General features: G+C 40.0%; 1 protein-coding gene across 1 annotated transcript in view; it reads left to right on the top strand.

The window, feature by feature from the left end:
- The first annotated feature begins 6 nt into the window (after positions 1–6).
- Slc35f1 (solute carrier family 35 member F1) overlaps positions 7–26128 on the top strand; it is a 401203-nt gene continuing 375081 nt past the window's right edge. Inside the window, exon 1 of the mRNA XM_015500686.2 lies at positions 7–299. Coding sequence (XP_015356172.1) covers positions 121–299 — 179 coding nt within the window. The 5' untranslated portion in view covers positions 7–120. The remainder of the gene's footprint in view (positions 300–26128) is intronic.

The following is a 26128-nucleotide window of genomic DNA, read 5'->3' on the forward strand; positions in this document are numbered from 1 at the left end:
AGCACCGCCTCCAGGGCCGGGGCCGCTCGGCCGGGTCTTCTGCGCGTTCCCGGGCCCGGAGCCGGCGCACGATGCGCCCGGCTGCCTTCTGATCGCTGCTGCGCCTCCGCCTCCGCCGAGATGATCCCCCCTGAGCCGCCACAACAGCAGCTGCAGCCGCCACCACCGCCAGCCCCGCCGAACCATGTGGTGACCACCATAGAGAACCTGCCGGCCGAGGGCAGCGGTGGCGGTGGCGGGAGCCTGTCCGCTTCCTCCCGGGCTGGCGTGCGCCAGAGGATCCGCAAAGTGCTGAACAGGTGAGTCGCGGCTCCGGGCGAGGGCGCGGGGGATCGGGACTGGGGGCTCCCGGCCCGGAGTTCCCTCCGTCCCTCGGATGTCTCAGATCCCTTTGGGACTGGGTCGAGGCTAAGGGAGACCGAGGAGCCCGGGCGACCAGCGAGGCGCCCGGCGCTCGCGGAGAGGCCACGGTAGCTTTGTCCTGGCGCAGAAAGCCCTGGAGTGCCGGAGCTGCAGGCTGGTCCGAGGAGCGAGTTCGGGGAGAGGCGGGGTTTTTCCGTACCTAACCTGCCCTGTGTGTATCCGCACTCACGCCCTCGTACACGCTTGTTGTCTCACTTCCCTTTCCCACTCGTACCCCGGCTTTGTACTCGGGGGACCCAGGGACTTGGCCAGGGCGGAGGCGGGAAGGCGCCGGGCTGCGGAGATGGCTTGGAAGTCGCGGCCTCGAGCTGTTGTCCTCCCCGCTCGGCTGCTCCGACCCCTCCCTAGGGGATAGGGTAGTGGCTTCAGCCTCCGTGGACTGGAGGGGAAACCACTTCTGCCAGACGCTCATCACGGCTCAGTCTCTTACTGGCTTCGGGCAGGGAAACCGAGGCTAGAGGCCTGGACCAGACCCATGCAAAGTGCAAAATGTTGCAGGAAGGGTGTGAGAAGGAGGTGCCCGATTATTCTGAAGCTGGCCAAGAAGATCGCCGGCGCCTCCAGTGCTGGAATCTGCGTAGTGGAGCCTTTAAGGACAGAGGTGTTTAGAATGAGGTCCTGGATAAACATAAAAATGGGTTCCCCACTATAGCCCCTGAGTCATCTGTGACGTGAAAAGGACTTTTGCTACTTAAGTAACTTAAAATGGTCGGCGAGTTGGAAGATTGAAAAAAAAAAAAAATCACAGAGCGAGTGGATTTTGTGTTTTCTTTTGGGTGCGAGTGCGTGCATTCGGATGCGCATGTAGGGGTAACCCTTCCGGTTGCTCTGTTCATACAGGTTTCTGTGCGGTACTGTTTTGGGTAGCAGGGATTTCCCAGTGACTTCACACCAACTGTTTTGGGGTTAAGGCTCTAGTTAGAGCACAAAATGTATACAGAAATAAAAACTTGATGAATATCTTGATTTGAGGAGTATGGATTAATTTAGTTATATCAAACCCCAAACCATTCAAGATGCCTTGTGAAGTCTTAACGAGTATAACAACTTACTTAGGGCTACTTCTGCATGTTTCCACTTATTTTCCAAGCAGCAATTCACTTCTGAGTGAGACACAAGATGGTAATAAAGTCGAGTCTTTCCTGTCATTTGTAGTTTAGAATAGCACATTCCAAAATATTGCGTCTGAAAGATAATGAGCAGAATAAATCAAGGAGATGATGACTCAGTATCTATCATGTTGGGTTTCCTGTTCTTTAGGAATACCTGTAGTTTTAAGCAGAATATGTTTTTAATTATTAATTTTCTTATCAAACTAAAAAACACTGTTGTAGTAGTTCACTTATTTTTAATTTATAAATTATTATCAACTCTGTGCAGGCAGTTTATATAATGAACTTTAGAGTCAAGAATGACAAGATCACTGAGGTAGGCTTGAGGTTTGAGGCTAGCCTTGGCAATTTAGTGACACCCCGCCAATAAATAGATAGATAGATAGATAGATAGATAGATAGCTAGCTGGCTGGCAATGTAGCTCAGTGGTAAAATGCCCCTGAGTTCAATTCCCACTAATGCAAAATAAAATGTTTAATAATATTTGCCTTACTTCCCCTGCCATGATATTGAGAATTAGATAATACTGAAGGAAACACCTGGAAATTTAGGCAGCTCTACATTTTCTCATTTATCCAACTTTTGTTGTATGAGTCTGCGGGAGCAACATACACAAATAAGAGAAAGTCATAGTACATTATGGGTAAAACTTGGTGTTTACTAAGACTTTTGTGATCTGTGACATAAGTTGTACAGTTCCTAGTGTATCAGGGAGGGACTTAAATTTAGGTTGGGTCAATGGAATTTCATCTCAAGCATATCCATGAGTGGGACTCTAGGATTATAACCTTTAGAATTAAATTAAAAACAATTACTTATTTGTCTTTTAAAGTTCTTCAGATTTTTCAAAATCCTATTTCATTTTGGGTAAATGGCTTTTCCTTATACTTAAAGAATAAGGAGAAAATATTTCTCTTTAGAAAGATCTTTAGTAAGAAGAATAAATCATAATACATTAAAAAATGTCGACTGGATAATTTCTTTAGCATGCCGGTGAGCTTGGCTTTTGTGCCAGGATAATGCCAATCAATTAGAGACAGCATCAGTAGTGGCTACTGAGTGATGCTAAGAAGAGTGTGAAGGAGAGTGGAATTATAGAGGTTGCCAGTTCCATAATGTGGCTCTCCTCATGAGGTATAAACCCTCATGGTGTGTTGACTAGTCAATTATACCTAATCAGCTGTGTTTATTTTCTGAAAACTCAAGATCTACTCACATTTTGTCCCCCCCCCTTTTTTTTTTTTTTGCCTCCTTCTACTTCTGTTTCTTTCACCTGTTTACCCTGTCCACTCATTGTCTTCAGTTGCTTCCTTTAATCTATCCCTGGCCTCCAGCATTTTAGTTCCTAGAAGAAAGAAGTTCCAAATCTGGAAGCTAGAAACCAATATAAAAAATATCCATCCAACTTTTGGCATGCACCTCTGTAGTTGGCAGAGTTCTCTTACTGTAAGCTGGTGGGACAGCCTCATTGACCCGTGATGTAACAGTGTCAGCTCCTACCATCCCATTGGACTAAAGGGGTAGAGCTGAAGGGCAGGGTGGTCCCATGGGAACAGGAATAGAAGACAGTGAGCCAGGCAACCCTGGTGAGCTGCCAGTCCTTGGTCAGAGTTACCTGCCAACCCAGAGGATGAAATGCAACCACATGCTATTTATGTCCTGTCTTCATAGGGACAGTTAAAGAGAGAAGTATTGATTGATAACTAATTAAAGGTACTTGCTCTCAAAAAGCTGAAAAAGAAGATGTAGTGTTTCCTTAATAAAATCAGCTTACATGGTTCTGCATTGTTTTATTTCCTAGTAGAGCACCACATCCTGCCCCCTTACAAAGCCTTGTGCAGTTACACTGCTGCATTTTTTTTTTTTTGCACATGACAATCTGGGCATCTCACTGATGGTCTACTTCCTTTCTGTGAAGCAATTAGGTTAGAATATACTAGTTTCTAAGACTTAGGCAAAAGAGGAGATGCCAGATAATTCTTTTTTAACCTATCAATGGGATATATCATATTCTTTCCCCTGTTCTAGTCATAATTGTTTTGGCAGTGGAATGTAAGAAATGCAAGATTATTTGACTGCTGAGGTAATTACATAAAATTACAAAGATGCAAAATAACGTATTGATTCAAACAAAGAAAAAAATTGGCAATATGTTTTTCTCTTGTTTTTTAGAATGAAATCCCAGTTATTACCCTGCCTCAGGCAAGCAAGATACAACAAAAAGAAAATGCTTCAAGGGCAGCAGTTGATGACCCTCTTACAGAAACTGCTGATCAAGTAGATTTCTTTGAGACCTAGAAGAGTTGATACTGATCTATTATATTAAAGTGCCTGGAGATCCTCTCCTCTAAAATTATTATTTAATAAGATACCTTAAAAATGAATGATAGCTTATTTTGTGTTTTGCATATGTGTGCCTTCCCATGGGAAAAGAAATATTTCATTATGCTATAAATATGCCCATTATTATAATTATTCCCATCATTTTCAATTCTTCACAAAATAACTAGGAATTTCTAGTTTTGATCCATTTTCTTCACAATAAGACATATATTGGATTGTCTTAAGTTATAAAGATGTTTCTACTTTTTGAATCTTGTATTGGGATGTTTAATCATTACAATAGAACCACTAGTGACCCTGGGCTATCCATTCATTTGATTTGGAACTGATTTCCAACTTACATTTAGATTTATTTCATTAATTTTAAAAGTACCTGAAACTTTTTTGTATTGTAAACCAAGGAACATTAAAAATGATACATAGGAGAGTTGCAAGCAAGCCTGCATTAAATCAATGTCCAAGTGGGAAAATTATCATGTAAGATGGGCTAATATGTATACATAGCCTTTCTGAGTCATTCATAAAGTGGACAGAAAATTGCAAACCAATGGAATTGGCTGCAAGAAATAAGGTCATGCCTATACTAGGTGTTAGATCAAGTTGATGATGACACATTGTAATTTAGATGATCTTTCTTTAGAAAGTGAGAAATATTTTGTTAAGAAATTGATAGTGAGGTTCTTCCTCAAGCTGCTTCTTTGAACAGATGTCAAAATGAAAAGAGGAAGATTGGCTCGTAATGAGGATAATTGATATAAATATTCCAAATGGAACCGGGTGCTGTTATTAAAAACAGACATTTCTAGGATCAGTAGTAAATAAAAGTTTTCTGAAGGATGCATTTATTTTTAACTAAAAAGTCAAATTTATGAAAATAAAGTAAATGGTCATTTAGTATGCTTTATGCTCTGTACTTGGAGAAATGAATGGTAATATTAAAGAATTATTTGGTTTACTTTGGGTAAAGATGATGCATTTCCAAGTAATTTATGTATAAACAACATACATCTCCATGTAGTTTTTCTTTGACCTCTTACTTTCTCAAAATTCTTCAGTGCCTTAGGATCGTCGTTATAGATGTCTATTTTTGTTGTACACTGCTGTAGATATAGATGGTATAGGAAATTGAGCTGGCTGTCCATATAGTTCTAAAGATACTTAATGCAAGAGATGATGTATTATTTATTTATAATTTTTTCTCATGAAAGTCAGATGCAGTATGTGAAAGTACCACCATCAAATTGTTTAGTTTTTTTCATTCATTTGCGTTCAGGCCAATGAACATTAACTGTACATTGTTTAAACACATTGATTTTTTTATTTGTTTTTGGTAGCAGGATTGAACCCAGGGAAACTTAACCACTGAGCCACATTCCCAGCCCTTTTCATTATTTATTTTGAGACAGGGTCTTGCTAAGTTACTTAGGGCCTAACTGGTGGTTGAGGCTGGCTTTGAACTCATGATCCTCCTGCCTCAGCTTCCCGAACTACTGGGATTATACGCGTTTGCCACAATGCCTGGATAACACATTGATTGTTGATTATGCTACTAAAAAAGTGATTAGGAGGTTAAACTCTAGTAGACATATGGAAAAAACATAAACATTTGGCATATTTCTTGACTGCAGCATAAACATGTACAGGTACATATTCATTTATTCTTAGGCAATTACTTTGTGCTGAGCTTTCTAAAGACACATCTATGAAAAAACAATCTTCTTGGACTTGATGCCCTCAAAATCTAACTGGGGAATTTGACATGTATATTGTTATTTGAAGTGAAACTCTCTAACCCATAATCTGAATTATCCTATATAATGCCTAACTGGATGCTTCCAAATGTTCAGATACTAGAATCATACAAATAAATCATTCAATATGCAATTCGTATGAAACTTCTTGTTCTGATATTTTGGCCTTATTCAGGGACTACTTGAACAGAGAAGAAATTTCACAGGAAATGTCAAGGAAAACAATAAAAATAAATATGCTTTAGAATATGTTTTCTCAGAAAAATGTCACATCTCAATCAGTGAACACAAGAGTGTAATTTGTTTGTGTATCTTGTTATTTAATTTTTTTCTTTTTGGTGGTGGTGTTGGGGATTGAACCCAGGTCCTTGTGCATGCGAGGCAAGCACCCTACCAACTGAGCTACATACCCAGCCCTTGTTATTTAATTTTTAAAATATTTTTCTATTGAATTTAAATTTTAAGCTTTTCCTCAAGAATATTCACCTATGTGACTCCGTGAGGACTGAAAAAAGTACCTTAAGTATCACTTAGCAAAGTCCAAGATTATGAGCCACTAATTCCTATTACATTACATCTTAAATTAATTAGGCAGACCTACTACAAATGAATAAATATTTAATAAATTTTAAAAAAAGAAATCATACTAATTATATCCAGATTTGGAATGACAGGGCTAGAGCTTGTAATTATCCTTGATTCGGAGAAAGCACAAGTGACCTGATCCATTGAAGAAGCAAATCTCCTTCCCTTGTTCATTGATTCATTCACCCAGGCAGTCTTTTATTCAATGAGTATTTGTTAGGTATCAGACTCTGGTAGCCCAACAGTAGTGAACCAGACAGCCACGGACTGGTGTGGTCTCTGGGTGCCATTGGTAGAGTTTTTTATTATTACCCTTTCAATATAACCCATCAAAAAGGCAATTTAAATAAAGTGGAAATAAATATATACCACGTCTCAAAATCCCATTTGCAAGCTGGTTTAACAAAAAATCCCCATAAGTTAGCTGCTTATGGGAAAGCTGCTCCGGAAGTTCAAACCCATGAAATTACTCCAGGTGTACACAGATTTAAGCAGTAGAGTTTTCTTTTTTCTTTATTTGTTCTTTTTAGTTACACTTGACAGTAGAATGTATTCTGATATATCATGCATACATGGAGTATAACTTCCCATTCTTGTGGTTATACATGATGTGGAGTTTCACTGGTTGTGTATTCACATATGAAAATAGGAAAGTTATGTCTGATTCATTCTACTGTCTTTCTCATTCCCATCCCTCCTCCCTTCCCCCTATCTCACCCCCAATCCAGTGAACCTCTACTCCCTGGATCCCTTGCATTGTGAGTCAGCATCTGCATATCAGAGAGCATTCAGCCTTTAGTTTTTTGGGATTGGCTTATTTCACTTAGCATGATAGCCTCCAATTCCATCCATTTACTGACAAATGCCATAATTCCATTCTTCTTTATGGCTGAGTAATATTCCTTTGTGTATATGTGCCACATTTTCTTTATCCATTCATCTATTGAAGAGCATCTAGGTTGGTTCCATAGTTTAGCTATTGTGAACTGAGCTGCTATAAACATTGATGTGGCTGCATCACTATAGTATGCTGATTGTAAGTCTTTTGGGTATATGCCTAGGAGTGGTATAACTGGGTCAAATGGTGTTTCCATTCTAAGTTTTCTGAGAATTCTCCATATAGCTTTCCAGTGTGGTTGCACTAATCTGCAGTGCCACCAGCAACGTACGAGTGTACCTTTTCCCCCACATCCTCACCAACATTTGTTGTTGCTTGTATTCTTGATAATTGCCATCATGACTGGAGTGAGATGAAATCTTAGAGTAGTTTTAATTTCCATTTCCCTAATTGCTAGTCATGTTGAACTTTTTTCATATATTTTTTGACCATTCATATTTCTTCTTCTGTTTAGTTCCTTGGCCTTTTATTGAATGGGTTATTTATTTTTTTTGTTAAGTTTTTTGAATTCTTTATATATCCTCAAGATTAATGCTCTATTTGAGGTACAGGTGACAGAGATTTTTTTCCCCTTCTGTAGGCTCTCTGTGTACATTCTTGATTGTTTCCTTTGCTGTGAAGAAGTTTTTTAGTTTGATACCATCCCATTTATTGATTTTTGATTTTACCCCTTGCCCTTTTGGAGTTTTATTGAGTAATTTGATTCCTAAGCTGATATGATAGATATTTGGATATACTTTTTTTTTTCTAGTTTGCACAAAGTCTCTGGTCTAATGCCTAGGTGCTTGATTTGAACCTTGAGCTGAATTTTGTGCAAGGTGAGAGATAGGGGTCTAATTTCATTTTATTACATATGGATTTTCAGTTTTCCCAGCACCATTTGTTGAAGAGGCTATCTTTTCTCCAATGTATGTTTATGGTACCTTTGTCTAGTGTGAGATAACTGTGTTTATGTGGGTTTGTCTTGTGTCTTGTGTTCTATATTACTGGTCTTTATGTTTATTTTCATGCCAATACCATGTCATTTTTGTTACTATAGCTCTGTCATATAATTTAAGGTCTGGTATTGTGATACCTCTTGCATCACTTTTCTTGCCAAGGACTGCTCTGGCTATTCTGGGCCTCTTATTTTCCCAAATGAATTTCATGATTGCTTTTTCTATTTCTGTGAAGAACATCATTGGAACCTTTATAGGAATTGCATTAAATCTATATAGTGCTTTTGGTAGTATGGCCTTTTTGAGAATATTAATTCTGCCTATCCAAGAACACGGGAGATCTTTCCATCTTCTAAGGTCTTCTTCAATTTCTTTCTTTAATGTTTTGTAGTTTTCATTATAGAGGTCTTTCACCTCTTTTGTTAGATTGATTTCCAAATATTTTATTTTCTTTGAGGCTATTGTGAATGGGATAGTTTTCCTAATTTTTCTTTCAGTGAATTCATCACTGATATATAAGAATGTGTTTGATTTATGGGTGTTAATTTTATATCCTGCTACTTTGCTGAATTCATTTATAGTTCTAGAAGTTCTCTGGTGGAGTTTTTTGGGTCTTCTAAATATAGAATTATGTCATCAGCAAATAGAGATAGTTTGAGTTCTTCTTTTCTTATTTGTATCCCTTTAATTTTTTCCTTCTGCCTAATTGCTCTGGCTAGCGTTTCCAGGACTATGTTGAACAGAAGTGGTGAAAGGGGGCATCTCTGTCTTGTTCCAGTTTTTAGAGGGAATTCTTTCAATTTTTCTCCATTTAGAATGAAGCTGGCCTTGGGCTTAGCATAAATAGCATGCTCCTGCTATCCCTAGTTTTTCTAGTGTTTTGAGCATGAATTGATGCTTTATTCTGTTCAATGCTTTTTCTTCATCTATTGAGAACATCATGTGATTCATGTCTTTAAGTCTGTTTATGTGATGAATTACATTTATTGATTTCTGTATATTAAACCAACTTTGCATTACTGGGATGAACCCCATTGATTATTATGCACTATCTTTTTAATGTTTTTTTTTAAATTTTTTTATTTTTCGGTGGACACAACATCTTTATTTTATTTTTATGTGGTGCTGAGGATCGAACCCAGAACCCTGTGCATGCCAGGCGAGCGTACTACTGCTTGAGCCACATCCACAGCCCCCTTTTTAATGTTTTTGCATGCAATTTGTCAGTATTTTATTAAGAATTTTTTCATCTATGTTCATCAGGGATATTGGTCTGAAATTTTCTTTCCTTGATGTATCTTTGTCTGGTTTTGGTATCAGGGTGATACTAGCTTCATGGAATGAGTTTGCAAGAGTTCCCTCCTTTTCTATTTCATGGAATAATTTGAGGAGGATTGGTGTTAGCTCCTCTTTAAAGGTCCAGTTATATTCAGATGAGAATCTATCTGGTCCTGGACTTTTCTTTCTTGGTAAGCTTTTGATGGTGTGTTCAATTTCATTGTTTGAAATTGATCTGTTTAAATTTTCTGCATCCTCCTGATTTGGTTTTGTTAGGTCATATATCTCTAGAAATTTGTTGATGTCTTCAGGATTTTCTATTTTTATTAGAGTATAAATTTTCAAAACAGGTTCTGACTATCGTATGTATTTCAGTAGCGTCTGTTTTGATTTCCTTTTTCATCTCAGGTTTCAGTAATGAGTTTTCTCTCTTTTTTCTTTGTTAGCTTGGCTTAGGGTTTATCATTTTCATTGATTTTTTTCAAAGAATCAACTTTTTGTTTTGTCAATTTTGGGGAATTGTTTCTTTTGTTTCAATCTCATTGATTTCAGCTCTGATTTTAATTATTTCCTATCTTCTGCTATTTTTAGTGTTGATTTGTTGTTCTCTTTTTAGGGCTTAGAGATATAATGTTTGGTTATTTATTTGTTGACTTTCTATTCTTTAAGGAGTGACCTCAATGCAATGAACTTTCCTCTTAGCACTGCCTTCGTAATGTCCCAGAGATTTTAATATGTTGTATTGCTATTCTCATTTACATGTGTTTTTTTTTTAAAATTTCATCCCTGATTTCTTCTGCTATCCATTGGTCATTTAATAGTGTATTATTTAGTTTCCAGGTGTTGGAGTAGTTAAGCAGTAGAATTTTCTTGTTGATAGTTGAGCTGGTTTCACTTAAGGCTTAAAGACAAAACAAAAACAAGGAACTGGCCATTAATGTTCATCTAACTTCAGAGTGTTAGAAGAAAAAGAACAGATTTGAATTCTGTCCTGCTGTTTAGGTTGAACTTATTAAGGTCGTTGCCACATAACTCAAGAAACTAGTTTTCTGAAAATATCATGTGCTGGCAGTGCAAAGACAACTTAGGGGGGCTTGGGCACATGTTTGTGCATTGCAGAGAGGAGAGATTTAAAGTATGATCTGACCATGAAAGTGAATTGGTGGAAGGACTGGATACTTTACTGTTTGCTGTGATATAACCTAATGAGAGTGTTCATATTAAATTAGCATTTAGACAGTAGCTCAAGTTCTTAAACTTTACCTTATAAAATATACATTTTATGTTAGAAAACATTACATTATATGTTATTCTCCCAATAACAAAAGTTGTTAAGGGGAGGTACTAGGGAATGAGAATGGCCAAATTATATATGTGCATGTACAAATAGATCATAATGAATCCCACAGTCCCACTATTTAGTACAATTAAAATGCACAAATTAAAACAAAATGAAAATAAAAGATATTTAGAAATCAAAAAATTTCTTATCCTTTTCTAGAAACAAATTCATGTGATTTCTCACTTAAGACTACAGAAGAGGGAGAAAGAGTGCGAGGCTGGAGACTTGACAGGAAGGGTCAGGGTGGGTTTTGCCATTGTTGAAAGATGGGTAGGATAAGAACATGGGTGGGGAAGGCATGGAGAAAAAGGATGAACTATGTATGCACGTAAGAGATTGAGGAGAGAAGTCAGTGTCCAATTTGACAACGTTATATATAGGATGTGACTAAATTGCAGTAGAATGAATTAGGGCTTGAATTGTGGAGAATGAATTAGGGCCAGTAAGTAGTTGGACTTAATTCTATTAGTTATTATTATTGTAGCCTATTGAAGTGATAAAGAATATGATCACACATGTGCCTAAACATGATGTTCTGCAAAAAATCTGCAGGCCAGAGGTGAGGAAGGGGATTGGAGTATGGGAACAATTAGGAGGCTACTGCATTTATTTGGGGAGAGGATCTGGGAGTCCAAATGGAGTGGAGATGGCCAGGATGGAGAGGGAAGTTGGTGAATTAAACAGAATCTGGACCAGAATCAAGAGGAGGAAGATTATATTATGTATGGGAAGGCAACCAACAGGGCCTCAAACATAGTAGATATTCAATACTTTGTTGGATTCCCGACAGTACTTATTTGTTGGAACGCTATTGAAAAGCTGCTGCAGGGAAGAGTTCTGCTCCCTGGGGCTGAGGGGGTGTAAGGTGCTGAGTGAGCTAGAGAGGCAGTCAGGCCAGCATCAGCTACTCAATGTGGTCTGTGGACCCATGCCAGACCCCAAACTGTGTGACCCAGCTGTGACAAGAAGAGAAATGAAGACTAATCCTTTAGAAATAGTTGCAGAAGTTTGACAGAACACTTCTGTGTCTTTTGGGTCTTGTATTTGACTTTTGTTTTTTGCCACTTCATTTTTCTTACAGTTGCTTTTAATTTTATTTTTTTTAAAAGTATCACCTAGAATGAATTGATAAACAATTGATATTTTACAACAGAAAGTTTTAGAAGCACAGGTCTCAGCTGGTATCTCAGTGGGAGTAATAAGTAACAGTGAGTCTGGATTTTAGGAGTGCATCTAGTCATGGAGGAGGGAGGTCCTCATTGTGGGGGCATTAGGTTAGTGCTTCTCATGGCCCTGCAAATCTGTGCATACCAGCTGGTGATGGGGAGTATTTTCCTTTGAATCTTAAATGTCCCTCAAAGGCTTTGTGCTACAGATTTGGTCGTCAGCCTGTGATACTATTGGGAGGTGATTGAACCTTTAAGAAGTAGGGCCTGGTGGAAATAACTCAGGTCATTTGGGGCATGCTCATGAACAGATACTGGAATCCTAGCCCCAACCTCCCTCTTTCTCTTAGCTTACTGGCCACCTTGAGTTGAGCAGATTCCTCTATCATGCTCTCCTGCTCATTATATCCTGCCTCTCCACTGGCTTAAAGGCATCAGGGCCAAGTGGTCATGGACGAAACCTGTAAAACTATGAACCAAAATAAATCTTTTCTTCTTATAAGTTGGTTATCTCAGGTATTTTGTTATAGTGAAAGAAAGGCGACTAACACATGGAGGTAGGAGGGTAAGCCTGGCGATTGCTATATAAATATCAAGGCTCCAACCAAATTACCTGGAGTTCAGTTGGCGCTACTCCTTGAAAAGTACCCCCCTGGAATGTTGGGCAGGGAAACTAAGAAAGGAATAGGGTAAGTACAGCAGCCCAGATCTGTAGAATGAGCTATAAGTGGAGAGTGCTACCTTTCAGGGGTCATAGAATTGAGGAGAGCAGATGCTGGGTCTGAGTGCATGAAAGGTGTGTCAGGGTTACCTTGGGCCCAACATGAGTGGCTTGATCATTGATACCACTTAATCTCAAGTTCTGAGTAGTACAGAGTAGGTGGCACTCAGCCATTCAACACATAATTATTGAGTTAGGTCAGAGAAACAATCTAGAAATTGGTGGTGACTTAGGGAACGAGAAAGAAAAGAGCTCCATCTTATGGATGCTACATTCTGGGGGTAAGGGACAGGCAGTAAGCACACAGGAAAGATATTCAGTAGTAATGCATACGATGCAGAGAATTAAAGTGGGGTGATGTGACAGAGAGGTAATGCATGGATTTCAATTTGGGGGGGGTACAGGAGAGGCCTCTCTGGTGACACTGAAGCTAAGATTAGAATGGCAAGAAGAAATGGGCCACTGGAGGGTCAGAAGGAATGGCATCCTAGGCAGAGGTGCTGAGATCAGTTATGTAGGCATAATGAACTGGAAGAAAGAGAGGCTGTAGTGCTAGAAGCAGGGGAGAGTGGTAGGGGAGAGGACCAGAGAGGGGAGCAATGCCACTTTTAAGTGGGATGGGTAACAAATGGAAGACTTTAAACAAATTGTTGTATTAATGTTTTGAAAAGACCACTCTGGCTGCTGCTGGAGATGGTGGGAGAGGTTATGTGGCTACTTCAGGAGAGACATGTTAGAAGTGGGACTGTCCAGTAGCAATGGAAATGGAGAGGAGTGGTTTTGTTTTGGAGAGATCTGCATCAGTAGATGGAGTCCTTGGGGCTGGCTGGTTTATTTGAGGAGGAGGAGTCAAGAAAAATCCCCAGTTTTTTTCAGCTTGAGCAGTTGGGTAGGTGATGGTGCCATATTTCTCATAAGACAAAAAAAAAAAAAAAAAAAAAAAAAAGAGAGAGAGAGGAGTATGTTTGTGGGTAGAAATTTAAGAGTTCACTTCTGGCAAGTTAACTTAGAGATGCCTAATGGAAATGTCCAAATGAAAGCTAGTATGGAATTCTGAGAAGAAATCAGAGTCTGGCATTTGGACTTGGGAGTCATGGGTCCCAGATAAGATTGCCCAGAGGCAATGTACAGACAGAGGAGAAGAGGGATAGATGATTTGTGGAGCACGCTAATCTTCAGAGTCAGAGGAGGACCCAACAAAGGTTGATGGCAAGTGTAAAATAGGAAGAAAACACCACAGGGGAGTGTGGTGTTCAGAACCCAGAGAAGAAAGCATTTCTAGAGGACAGAGAAATGATCAGTGACTTGGCAGCATAGTCAGCCTTGGACAGTGTCAAGCACAGACTTAGAGGAGTGGTGCTGATGGAAACCTGATGGAATGGTTTAGGAGAGAACATGAAGTGGGGGTCAAAACAGCACTCTGAGACACGTTGCCTCAACAAGGAGCAGAATAACAGGTTTGTGTGCTGATGGGATTGGCTTATGGAGAAGGGAAAACTGGATATGTAGCAAGAAGGAAAGCCTTGAGAAAGTGCAGATGGTGGGCTCCAAAGCATAGGATTAGGGGTTAATATTTGAGAGGAGCCAGGGCCCTCTCCATTGCAGAGGAGGGAGGCAGAGTGTAGGTCTCAATGAAGTTCATTTGGTAGATTTGGTAGTAAGAATAGAAGGCAGTTCCTGTCAGGGGCTTCTCTTGCTGGAGGTCAGGATTTCAACTGTGAATTGAAGGCGCTAGGTGCTGTGGGAGGGTTGGAGAATGTTTGTACAGAGAAACGTGGGAAGCCATCCTTTTGAAGAGTCCGAAAGGAAATGCACTAAGAAGTGTTATGTGTAAATTTGACATTTGTGGATGTGGTAAGGGGTATGTTGGGCTGGGAAAAAAAAAAGCCACTGTTGTTTAGAATCTGCCTTGGAAAGGGTTAACTCATAAACAGATTTGAGACCATCTTAAGCCAGAACCTTTGGTGAATTCAGATGTGAAGTGAGGGTGCCAGAGCAGAAAGTGTTTGAAGGAGCTCACTAAGACGTGGGTCCTGATTCTATTTGGGAGTGGGAGAGAGAAGAGGGAATTCAGAGATTTTATTTAAGAGCTTGCTTGGTGATTTTGTGCCTAGGCCACTAGATTGATGGTGTCCCCTTGAGAAGTTGATCTGTTCTCCCTCAGGCAAGTGCCAACTTGTAGGACTTCAGTTTTCTCCTTTGTAAACCAGTTAAAGTAATCCTAGTTTGTTTCCTATTGGCTGTTTGGGATTTTTAAATGAAAAAGCATCAGCGAGAGGGCTTGGAAAGCTGCCAGGTACTAACTATGTAATTGTGATCCTGCTCACAAAATTAAAAGGTGAGCCTGGGTTTTCCTGGCTTTTCCCAGGATTGAGGCTTGTGTCCTTATGGACTTCCACACAGTCACTCCTCTGGCCCTGTCATTTGTCTTAGGAGCCTTGTCAGGATTTGAAGCGAAACCCACCCATCTATGAACAGGCACTAGTCTGTTTATGTTAACGTGTGTGTTTTAAGCTAGATTGATTGATTGATTTATAAGAAAGCAAACCACCTTTTGGGAAGACTCCCGTGGCAGCCAGCGTCTGACCTGCCCTATAACTGTGCCCCTTGAGTGATGGGGCTTAGGGGTACCTGTGGGGTGTCAAGCAGAGCTTGACAGACTTCAGGAAAGGGTTAGTGGCTCTTGAACCCGGCAGGTTTCAAAATGAGCAAAGGCCTGAAAGGCTCCTTGGAGGCCGGCAGCAGGGTGGACAGAGCAGCTCAGAGGGAAGGGACAGAGCAGCTTTAATGTGCTAATGAGGGGAAGCCCAGATGCCGGCGGGATCACTGGAGTCCTTTGTGAGGCCGGGTTCCCGGGGCTGGCTGGAGCCTCTGTCCCTATCTGGATCCTGCTGCAGGCAGGAGGAACACTGCGCTCTCAGAGGGGCCCTTTCCTCCACAGATCGCGCTCCAGACCGCCCACGCTGGCGGGCGGGGGCGCCTGCGGAAAAATGCCAGGGCGGGGCCTGCGGAGCGGGAGGTGGCGGTGGGGCGCGAGGTGAGTGGGGAGGGCAGAGGACGCGGGCATCAGTTCTGGAGCGTCGTGTGGAGGCAGAGTTAGGAAGGTCGTTTGTAGCTTCCTTAAATGAGCCGATTTCCCTCCACTACTCCCAAACCTGGAGAGTGCCTTTCAGTGCAATCTGAAAGGGGATCATCTGCCCCTGTGCGAGTCAGTTTTTAGCTAATTGCTGGATAAGTCCGAACCATCGCTGTAACCAATACTACCACCACCCAGTGAGTGCTGGAGTGAAGCTCACCATCTGATTGTTTCCATCAGGGATCCCTCCCGCGTTACAGCATGGGAGGGCTCAGGGGCCAGGTCTTGAAGTGGAGCGTGCCTGACAAGAACACAGTATTTACAAAGACTCTGTTTACCTGTACTGACCCCATCCCCTCATAGGCACATAAGGTAACTGAAACACCCCAAATGCTGCCCCTTTATTTCATCATAAGATCTAGGGTTATTATTGTCTTTGGAATTTCCAGGTAAGGTATTCAAATGATGATAATCAATCCGTAATATTCTGCTTTTCTTTTCTGAATCTTTCTGGGGATATATAACTATTTAAATACATATTACAGATTATATACATACATATGTGTGTAAAATATATATATATATATATATATATATATATATATATATATATATGCATATATATTACACATATATATAATTTCCCAAATACTGTATATTAGATAATATTTGTAATGAGTTTTTCCCTGTCTTGCTCTATTTTCTCTCTCTCTCTCTCTCTCTCTCTCACACACACACACACACACACAACACACACTCATTCACACAAACAGTCATTCACTCACTCAGCCTGATAGGTAGAGAGGATCGTTTTCCATTTGGCATAATTGTTTTCCTTATTTGACAATACCCCACAAATTTCTTTACTGTTTTTTTTTTCTTTTGGTGATGGATGGATGAGGGAGCTCAGATTTGGTTCAAGAAGAATTCTTTGTTTTAAATGTGAGTGTGTGTGAGTGTGTCTGTGTGTGTGTGTGTATGTTTTCTTTTTTGGAACCACACTGAATTAGTATCATCTAAGAGAAAAAAATTTCATTGTGGAATAATCTATGAGCTAGTTATATCTGAAAGTGTGAATGTACTCATTGAACAGCCACTCTACAAGGATTTTTCCTCCATTTTCCTAAAACATATGTGATTTTTCTATAACATTTCATTCCAGGTGGGAGTGGGTACAATGACTTGACTTTAAGTTGTATTGTCTTTTATTCACTCTAATGGATTGTGTGGTTTTATTGCTTTTCAGGCAAAATCTCTGCTTTCCTTGATGCTTCTTCCCCCCCTAATTGAATACATGTCTTTTGGATTGACCTTCCCTAGTGAAAGCTGGATCCTCTCAAGCCTAAAGAACTATAAGCAATGAGGGGCTTGTTTGCATTCGTCTTAGAAAATTGATCATTTGCAACTCTAATGCTGATAAATGGACTTAATTGTGTCCAATGTAGAGAGACCGTAATTATTTCCTCCCTGTCTCAAAGTTAATTGCAACCTGAGAGTATGCCTTCTAGGATGACAGAAGAAAATCATCATTAAAAAATTTATAGCAATGGGTATCAGATTCCTCTTTTGGATATCAGTTTATTAAGGAAAACAGTGATTACAAAAAGTGTGTATGTAAATGGACATGCAGGTAGAATGAATCAAGTGGAATAGGTATGCAATTTGTTAGGATATTGGTTGGTGAATACCACAGCAACAGCAAAAGGTGTCTTAGATTGTCGTCTTGTCACAGCTAGAAAGTAGTTCATTGGATTTAAGAATCTAAGGACTCTTCCTTTTTAGCTGCTACTGGACAAGCAGGTAAAAGGGCTAGAGTCCACCAGTCAAAAAAAAAAAAAAAAAAGGAGAGAAGCAGAGTCGACAATGCACTTTTTTCCTAAAAAAGAAATTCCCACAACTTGATACTTTACCACAAAGAGTGTTTGGAGGAGATAATACTTATTCAGTGGTTTAATGGTGTACTTATAGTGGGTTGAGGAAGGAGAGTTAAGAGTGTCATCCAAAAGTTAGAAGCCTTTAATTCAAAGAAAGCAAGGGGAAAGGAGAACAAGATTCTTTATTCCCATTCACAGTTATCTTTCTGAACAATTTATATCCATTAGAAGCTAACTTAAGTTAGATTTCTTCTTCATGTGCATCACTTTGTGAAAGTTAAACACAATTAAGTTTGATATCCTTGGCGTGTCTGCTTTAAGAAAAGCATAGTCCTAAGTGTGGTTAGGAGGGCAAACCCATAATGTTAGGTCCCTGCTCTCTAATATGTTTTACTCTAATAAATTCTTATTTCAGAAACCAATTAGATTACTTTTCTCTTAAGAGCTGAAATCAATCACAGGAAAGAATGGGAACATTACTTGAAGCATCTTCGGAGCATAGGACATTAGACATAAGAGCAGGTCTGGCTCACTTTACAGTGGGGGGAAGTTGTACCAGTCAAGAGCTATAAGCATTTTGGGCTAAGGAGAAGAACACACAACATGGGAGAACACTGGAAATCCACTTTACTGTCTTTGAAGTATGTCCAGAAACCCCTATCAGTAGAATCAAGTATTACCTAACCAGATTTTCAGGTCAGTAAATGTCTGAGAATATGTCTAAAAGGCATCTGTGAGAATTTTTCAATTCATCTGAAATACATGGTTCTCTATTTATTAAAATCTTTGATTATACATGGAATACAGCTCAAAGATCTTTTGACAAATTATATGATGTTTATTTCCAAAGCACATGTATAATCTTTCTTCTTCATGAGCTGGTATCTCAAAATAAAATCATAGCCCTGCCATCTTAGCAGTCATTTTTATGTGCTTATGTCCTGTGCAAATAGCCCCTGCAGAAAGAGTTTAGAAGTTAAAAGATCCTGCTTAGAGCTCCAACCAAGGAATTATTAGATACCTCTGTATGTTTAGATATTCTCTGCCAAGGTAGGCTCAGCCTAACTTAACAAGAATTAAATGGAAATTGGCATATACATTTTTCATTTTTTCTAAAAGTATCAGTTAACCTAGTTCCTTTTTTTTTTTTTTGTACCAGGGATTGAACCCAGAGGCACTTTTTATTTTTTATTTTGAGATAGGTTCTTCCTTACTTGCTGAAGGTCTCGCTGTGTTGCTGAAGATGGCCTTGAAACTGTAATCCTCCTGCTTTTTAGCTTCCTGAATCACTGGAGTGAGAGGTGTGTATCACTGCACCTGGCCCTAATTAGCTTTTAAATTTCTTCTCCACAAAACAGAAATGTGAAACCTTGAGGAATAGAGCAGTGCCAGAGGGTGGATAATTATGACAACCTTTTCTATCCTCTCTCCAGTGTTTCTAGTATCACTAAAGCAGAGTTCCTGATTTAGGATGGACTGATGGAAACTCGCTTTATAATTTGTCAAAGATCTCCCTGTATAAAAAAGAGTAATGAAGTCATTTGGCTGGTGTTCTTGATGTCATTCCTGTTGCCTCTGGGCAGGGTCGAGGGAGGCAGTTTCTGTAGCTGCTGTAAGCAATAAACCTCTAAATGTGAAATGCTGACTCAACATAAGTGTGTCTGCAGAAGAAGATGCTTAACTTGAAGGGTGGCTAGCATCAGCAAGAAGAAATACAGCCACACATTCACACAGAATATAGAGTATTTACACGTGGCATTACAGGAGCCCTCTCAGAGAGAGAAATGTAATTGTGTTAGGTCAAAATCATGTGCTCTTTCCCTTTTATCATTGGCATTAGAAATTCTCTTCTCCAAAATCTGCCATTGGTTCCCTTTTTTAGTGTATCCATTTTACCCCCGATGGTTAACGTAAGCCAGTTAGTTCATGGTATCCTCCTGGAGATTTTGTGGGTCTTGTGATGGGCAGCGTCTCAGGTTAGCCTAATCAGATTGAAAAGAAGGACTTACAGCTGATGCTGGGGGAAGAGACCTCTCCTTCTCTTGCTAGATTTTATAAAGGAAGCAGCCATGTTGCCACTGCCTGTTATAGGCAGCCACCATAAGACCATAAGGGAAGCCCCCTTTAGGATGTCAGCAGAGTGGAGAGAGGGTAAGTTCCTCTGTTCTTGAAGGTCACACTGAACGCTTGACTGCAGTTCCTCATGCCTGTAGCTTGCCTATCGCTAGACTTTCATTGTGTGGGATAATTAATAACCTCTTTAAGCCAACTGGAGTTGAGATTTATTTTGTAGCTGAAAGCATTCCCTAAGTGATACACAATCATTCACTCCTCTGAAATTGATGAATTCCTTTGAATACCATTCAGGCCTTTTCATGTCTTCCAGTCTGGACACCTATGCCAAGGAAGAGCGGGGTCAGGTTTGCTCCAGTCTCTGACGTGGAGGGTTGGTTTTTCCCAAGATGTGGTTCCATGAAGGGTAGAAAGAATGGGCTCTTGTGACTGGTAGATATCACGGCTATCCATACCTGTCTGTAGTACCTTTGGTAATCTTGAGGAGACCTGGATTTAGACAAGTAGATTGAGGAAACTGGAATGCTGAGTGAAAGTCTCTTTCTATATCATCTATTTTTTCATTTTCTTCGATGAGCATTTATTCTGCACCTGCATTGTGCCAGGTGGTGCAAGGCATGGGTATGTGAAAGGTCTTACAGGGGGTAATGGAAAACCATGGGAACATCAAACACAAAAGGCTGAGGAAGTCATCTGAGCGTATTTCAGCTAAACTCGGAGAAGGAGGACATAGCCAGGATAAAGGGAGGAGTGTACTTGTGAGAGTGTGGCTGGTGGTGAAGGTTATGGGGAATAGTAATTTTGGCTGAGGAAACAACATGTCAGAAACCAGTGAGTGGGTGAAAGCATGGTGCATAGGAATATAAAGTAGGTTCCCTTGGCTACAGCCACGTGTGAGAGGGAGAGATGTCAGAAGCTGGAGGAGTAGGTAGGGGCCAGGTCATGCAGGGCTCTGGAAGTTTTATATGCTTTGCCTTAAGACAGGGCAGCATTGAAGACTCCAAACCGAAGGGTAATATGACTGATTTCCACATTTCTAAGATCTGGCTACCTGCAGTGTAAATAGTGAATTGAGTACAGCAAGATTCACTAAGGAACCCAGCTTGGAGACAGTTACAGAGGACAAATGGAGGGTTATGGAAGACTCTTAATCTCTCCTTTCTGAAACTATGGGTTTTTATTTGTAATTGCCACATAAAAGATGGATGAATCAGGTCCATGTTTGATTTCATTTAGTGTACCAATCTTGTGACGTGGGTAAATTATCCAAACTTGCTAAGTTTTGGTTTCATCACCTGAGAAGTCAAAATAAGAATACCCACTTTATGGAAATATTGAAGAGGACAAGATAAAGTTCTTGGCATCATACCTGAAACATGTTAGGCATTATTATTAATATTCAGCCTAATAAATATTGAAGGAAGAGGCCCAAAATTGAAGATAGAGGAGGACCTTCTTCCTGAGTTCCTTCATTGTTTGGGAATTGAGACAAGTATATCTAGTGTGCTGTCAGTTTTTCTTTGGAAATGGGACTTGTAATTATTGTATTGCCAACAAATGTCTAGTAATCTTTGCTCCTGGAAGGAGCAGAAGTAGAAATCAGGACAAGAAATGCTTATTTTTGGCTAAGGAGGAGAAGAGCAGGAGTCTTGGCCCAACAGAACTGGCAGAGAAGGAGCTATTCCCGGGAGATGCCAGGAGGGGAGACTTCCAAACACCTGAGACTTCTCTGCAGTGAGAGCATTCAGCAGAGAGATGCCTAGAAGCCCTAGATGAAAGCAGGTGTATTCTTTAGGGTGGGGGCATCTGTCTCTTTTTTTTTAATCAGTAGTGCCTGCCAGATGGCATTGTAATCAGCAAATATTGTCTGAATGAATGAAGGAACGAATGATGTAAGGGATGGATGCGCTTCTGTCAAGCTTTGCATTCTGGGGTCAGAATTTCTGTCTGGGGCATAGACACACGCCGGGCGGGTCAGGTTCCCTTCATTTGCTGCCTACAAAGAGGTCTTGTATTTTCTATTGCAGCCATCAGAGAAGCTAATTAGAGAAGCTAATCAATAGCTGATGAACTGATTCATGAAAATAGATTTCTCAAGCCAGGGTTTGCAAGAACAGAACAGATTCTTTCCTTGGGCTGTGTAAGCAGCTATTTTTAGTTAGCAGATGTTACAGCTTTTAAGAGACGTTTGGCAGGGTTTCCTTCTACTCCCATTTCATCCCAAATATGTAACTTTCATCGCTTCCATTCCAGAAACATGCTGCTTTGTGTTTTCTGGTAGAAAAGAGGATTGTGAGAAAGTGTAATCAAGAAAAAAAATGGATGCACAGGACTTGGCTCCAGGAGGGGCAGTAAATAAAAGTGAACATAGAAATGCCATTTGCCGAGTGTGGGAGGAGGAAGGAGATGGCAGGTGGACACTCCTCCCTGTGAACATGGAGGACATTTCTCTGCATCACTGGAGATAGTGCTTTGCTTTCAATTTTCTCAGTCCAAATCAATTTCTATACCAGAGCCTTGGTTTATAATTTTAGCTGTTAATACCTATTAGTTTGGGAAGGGCCAATCAGTTTTCTTTGTGCATTGCTTTAAAACAAATCCCCTCCAAATCGATTGATGAAAAGACAGTAACTTAATGCTTTGGAAAAAAGTGGGTCCTTAGGAAAACAGTATGATACAGTTTTGAGGTGAACTGAACCTCCAGAACAGTTATTGCCTATGATGAATTTCTAATAATAAATTAGGCTTATACCAGCAATTGAAAAATGTAAGCTGTGGATATTCATTTGATCTGTGTTCCTATGTTCCACTGTGAATTGTCAAACTTGGGAAGACAACTTGGACTTGTGTTTTAGAGAACTGCTGCAGAAGTCAGTCAAGTGTGCTGGTGACTTGCGTCAGTGAGCTCATCATGGTCTGCATTTGTGGATCCTGTTCTGACCAGTACTGCAAGATGGTTGGCAAACAGGTAGGCATTCACGATGACTGGATCGGTCAGGTAGTCTCCGGAGAAACAGAACCACTAGGCACAATTTGTCTACATTTTATATAAAATACATATTTTAGATATGTGTGAGAGAAAGAACTTTCTTTTGAGGAAATTGGCCCATATAATAGTGGGGATTGGCAAGTCTGAGATTTCTCATGCAAGCCAGCATGCTGGGAATTCAAGGCAAAGTTTCTGTGTTAGTGTTGAAGTTGAATTTTTTTATCCTGGGAAACCTGTAAAGCCTTCAGCTGATTGGATGAAACCCACCTGTGTTATCAAATCTGTGCAAAGCCAACTAATTATACATGTTAATCACATCTATAAAACACCTTCATAGTAACATCTAAATTAATGTTTGACCACATAATGGGACACAGTAGCCTAACCAAACTGACACATAAATTTAATCTTCACAATGATGATTATGGCAATAGTGATATCAATTCTTAGGTACCCCAGAATTACCATGTGTCAGTCACTGTACCGTGTACTCTACATGTATTATCTTGTTTAATCCTCAGAAACCTTTGTCTGTATCTTAAAGATGAAGATAAAGAATATTAAGCCAGAAAAGTCTGCTAAGATGTGCAAAGCTGCATAGATCCTGAATGGCATGGCTAGGGCTTGAACCTGTCTGGTTTTTAACCTGTGTTCATACATAGCAGTCTGTGGAGGGGTTATTAGACTGTACCGGTTTTGTTTTCTCCCTGTGACAGAAACCTAACTTGGGCTGAGATGAACAAACATGCAGTTAATTGTGTTTTAGGAAGTCCACGGTAGTGGGATTCAGGGGCTAAAATGAAGCTATTGGGACTCTGCTTTTTGCTCCATCTTTTGGTTCTACCCACTCCCTCTTACTGTAATTCTGCAGACATCCTTTCTTTGAGGAAAGGCAGGACTCACTTCCTCTAACTGAGCAAGTGCATTGGAAAGAGGCTTTGCTTCTCCATAGTCTTATTGTGATTCCAGAAAATGACTTCAGCCTGGCTTGCATTCTGTGGTCTATCTGTGGTCTGATTTCTAGGTCCAGGAATCAGACTGGCACCACCTGGGGCTCAGGTCTAACTCTGGTTTAGGAGGTTTGGGGCCCAGGAGCCAGGGCTTTGTGATGGATGTTTTGCTAGAACAGTGAGAGGTGAGCACTGCCACACTTAGTCCCCTGCCAGTGGTTCCCTGTGGATACTTCCTTGGAAGAGAAACTCCCACAACTGAACTAGGTATGACATTTTACATCTTCCTGGTGTGTAGAAGTACCCTATAGCCATTTTGGGGGAATACTGTTTTTAGTGCTTTGAGCTGTTTGAAAGGCAAACTCTAAACTGTTTAGAATTTAAATATGGACTTTAATTTTTTTTCCCTCTGATTCAAAGCCCAGGACCCAGGCAGGCTTCTTTGCTAAGCCTTAATGCTAAATTGGCTTCCCAGTGGGTGCCTAAATAGCAAAAGCTATCTTATGGAAGGTAATAGTTAGAACTAATGCTCATGTTACTTTATCCTTTCTAACTGCTGATCACAGATTACCCTGAAATATAGTTGTTTGTATTTCAGTTTTATTTTCCTACTAGACTGAACTATCAAGGTGGAGGGGGCAGGGCCCAATCTTATTTCTCTTACTAACTCCCTACAGTTCCTGGCACAGATTTCTGTCACAGTGGGTGCTTGGAAAGTGTTTTTGAGCAAGTGAATGAATCTGAGTCATTATAGAGTAAAATAACCCATTGTGTGCAGCACTCAGAGTTCTCCAGGGAAATTCTCCAAGGGGCACGCACAGAACAGGGTTAAGGGCACTAGTTCTGGGTCAGAACACCTGGACTTGAACCCTTAACACTTTACTTTTTTAATCTTTATACCCTCAAGGTCATATGGAGATTGTACTAGTTTTTACTCCACAAAGAGGTTACAGAGGATATTGTCAGTACGTGGTCCATAGTTAATATTCAGCAAATGGTTGCTATTATAATTATTGTTGTCCTTTGCTGGATTTTGATGCTTTAAAATTTCTGGACCCTGTTTGAATCTGGCAAGTATTTGATTTACTTATGCTTATAATTGTGCCTCTTTCATATATCACTTAGACTTATTCTTGCTTAGGTTGCAAAAGTGAAAAAAATCTGTCAAAAAGCAGGTTGCTTTTATTTTTAATGAAAAAATGCTAATGTATATCAAGAAAATTTATGAAAACAATCATAGTGTACAGGTAGTTGTTCTCTAAGGATCCTAACTTTGGACGTGGTGAAACTGCAGCTGGTTCATCCTGATGATCCCAAAAGACATTCTTCAATTTGCTTGATCTATTTTCACTGTAAACGTGGCCCATTTCTCTCTAAGCGTGTGGTTGACTAATGGCTTAACTCCTGTCTTGCTCATTCTTATGGTTCAGTCACTTCTTGGCACATCATTTGATAATCTTCACATTCCAAATACATTGGAGTCACCCCTACGGATTTTTGACTTAGCACGTAGATTTAATTAATTATATGAGGCAGTGAAGGTAGGGTGGAGTGTGTCCATGCCTCTCTGGAATTCACTCTGGATTTCTGTAGATGGCAAGAATGTTAGGAATACTTGCAGAGAGGTCTCTAGCCTTGCTTCATGGAGTACCAAGGACCTGTTGCATTTAGTTATCTGCTTAATTATTGCTGGTTTATGAGAAACTATGTATAAAAAAGGACTTTGTGTTTCACTATTATTGCCTAAGGTGTTATTATGGTATGAATGTTTGTGTCCCTCCAGAATCCATGTTGGAACTTCAACCCACAGATGATTCTCCTAGGAGGTGGGATCTTTGGGAGCTTATTAGGCCACGAGGGCTCCACCCTCCTCAGTAGGATTAATTCCCTTATTAAAAAAAAAAAAAAAAACAACGCAAAAAAACCCCACCAAAACTGCCTGGTTCTTTTGTGCCATGTGAGGACAGATTTGACCTCTTTGCCTTCCCACTATGTGAGGCTGAGGCAAGAAGGCACATCTTGGAAGCCGAAAGGGGCTCTCTTCAATATTGGATTTGCTGGTCCTTCATCTTGGAAACTCCCAGACCCCAAACTATGAGAACAAAAATTCTATGATTTATAAATTATTCATTCTGTGATATTTTTGTTTTAGTAGCAGGGACAAACTAAAACATATGTTTTAACTTGTTTCAACTGTTAACTACATTTCAGAGGAAAACTAAGACATATAAAGATTAAGATACAGACAATAGTAAAGCTAAGGTTTGAATTTCTACAATTGACAGGCTTTTAGAACCTGTAATTTTAGCCATTGCTCTGTACCTGCAAAGGACACCCTTTTTAAACTTGCATGTTCTCTACCAGATTAATTAATTTACTGAACTTAAAATACAACATGAAAAATGCTAGATGAACCGAATTTTAGACATTGACAATGTCTTTTCCTTTGGGAATCACTAAGGTATTTGAACTCTTCATTTCTAAAAACTAGCTTTTTGGTATAAAAATGTTGCCTGAATCATGTCTTTTCAAGGATGGTGTGAATTTTTTTTTTTTTTAGGAAACTAAAGGACCAATGAGCCTTCTAGAACTTGGAGTAGCTTGAGGT

The sequence above is a fragment of the Marmota marmota genome, unplaced genomic scaffold (assembly GCF_001458135.2).
Source record: "Marmota marmota marmota unplaced genomic scaffold, marMar, whole genome shotgun sequence".
In the NCBI taxonomy this organism is placed as follows: Eukaryota; Metazoa; Chordata; class Mammalia; order Rodentia; family Sciuridae; genus Marmota; species Marmota marmota.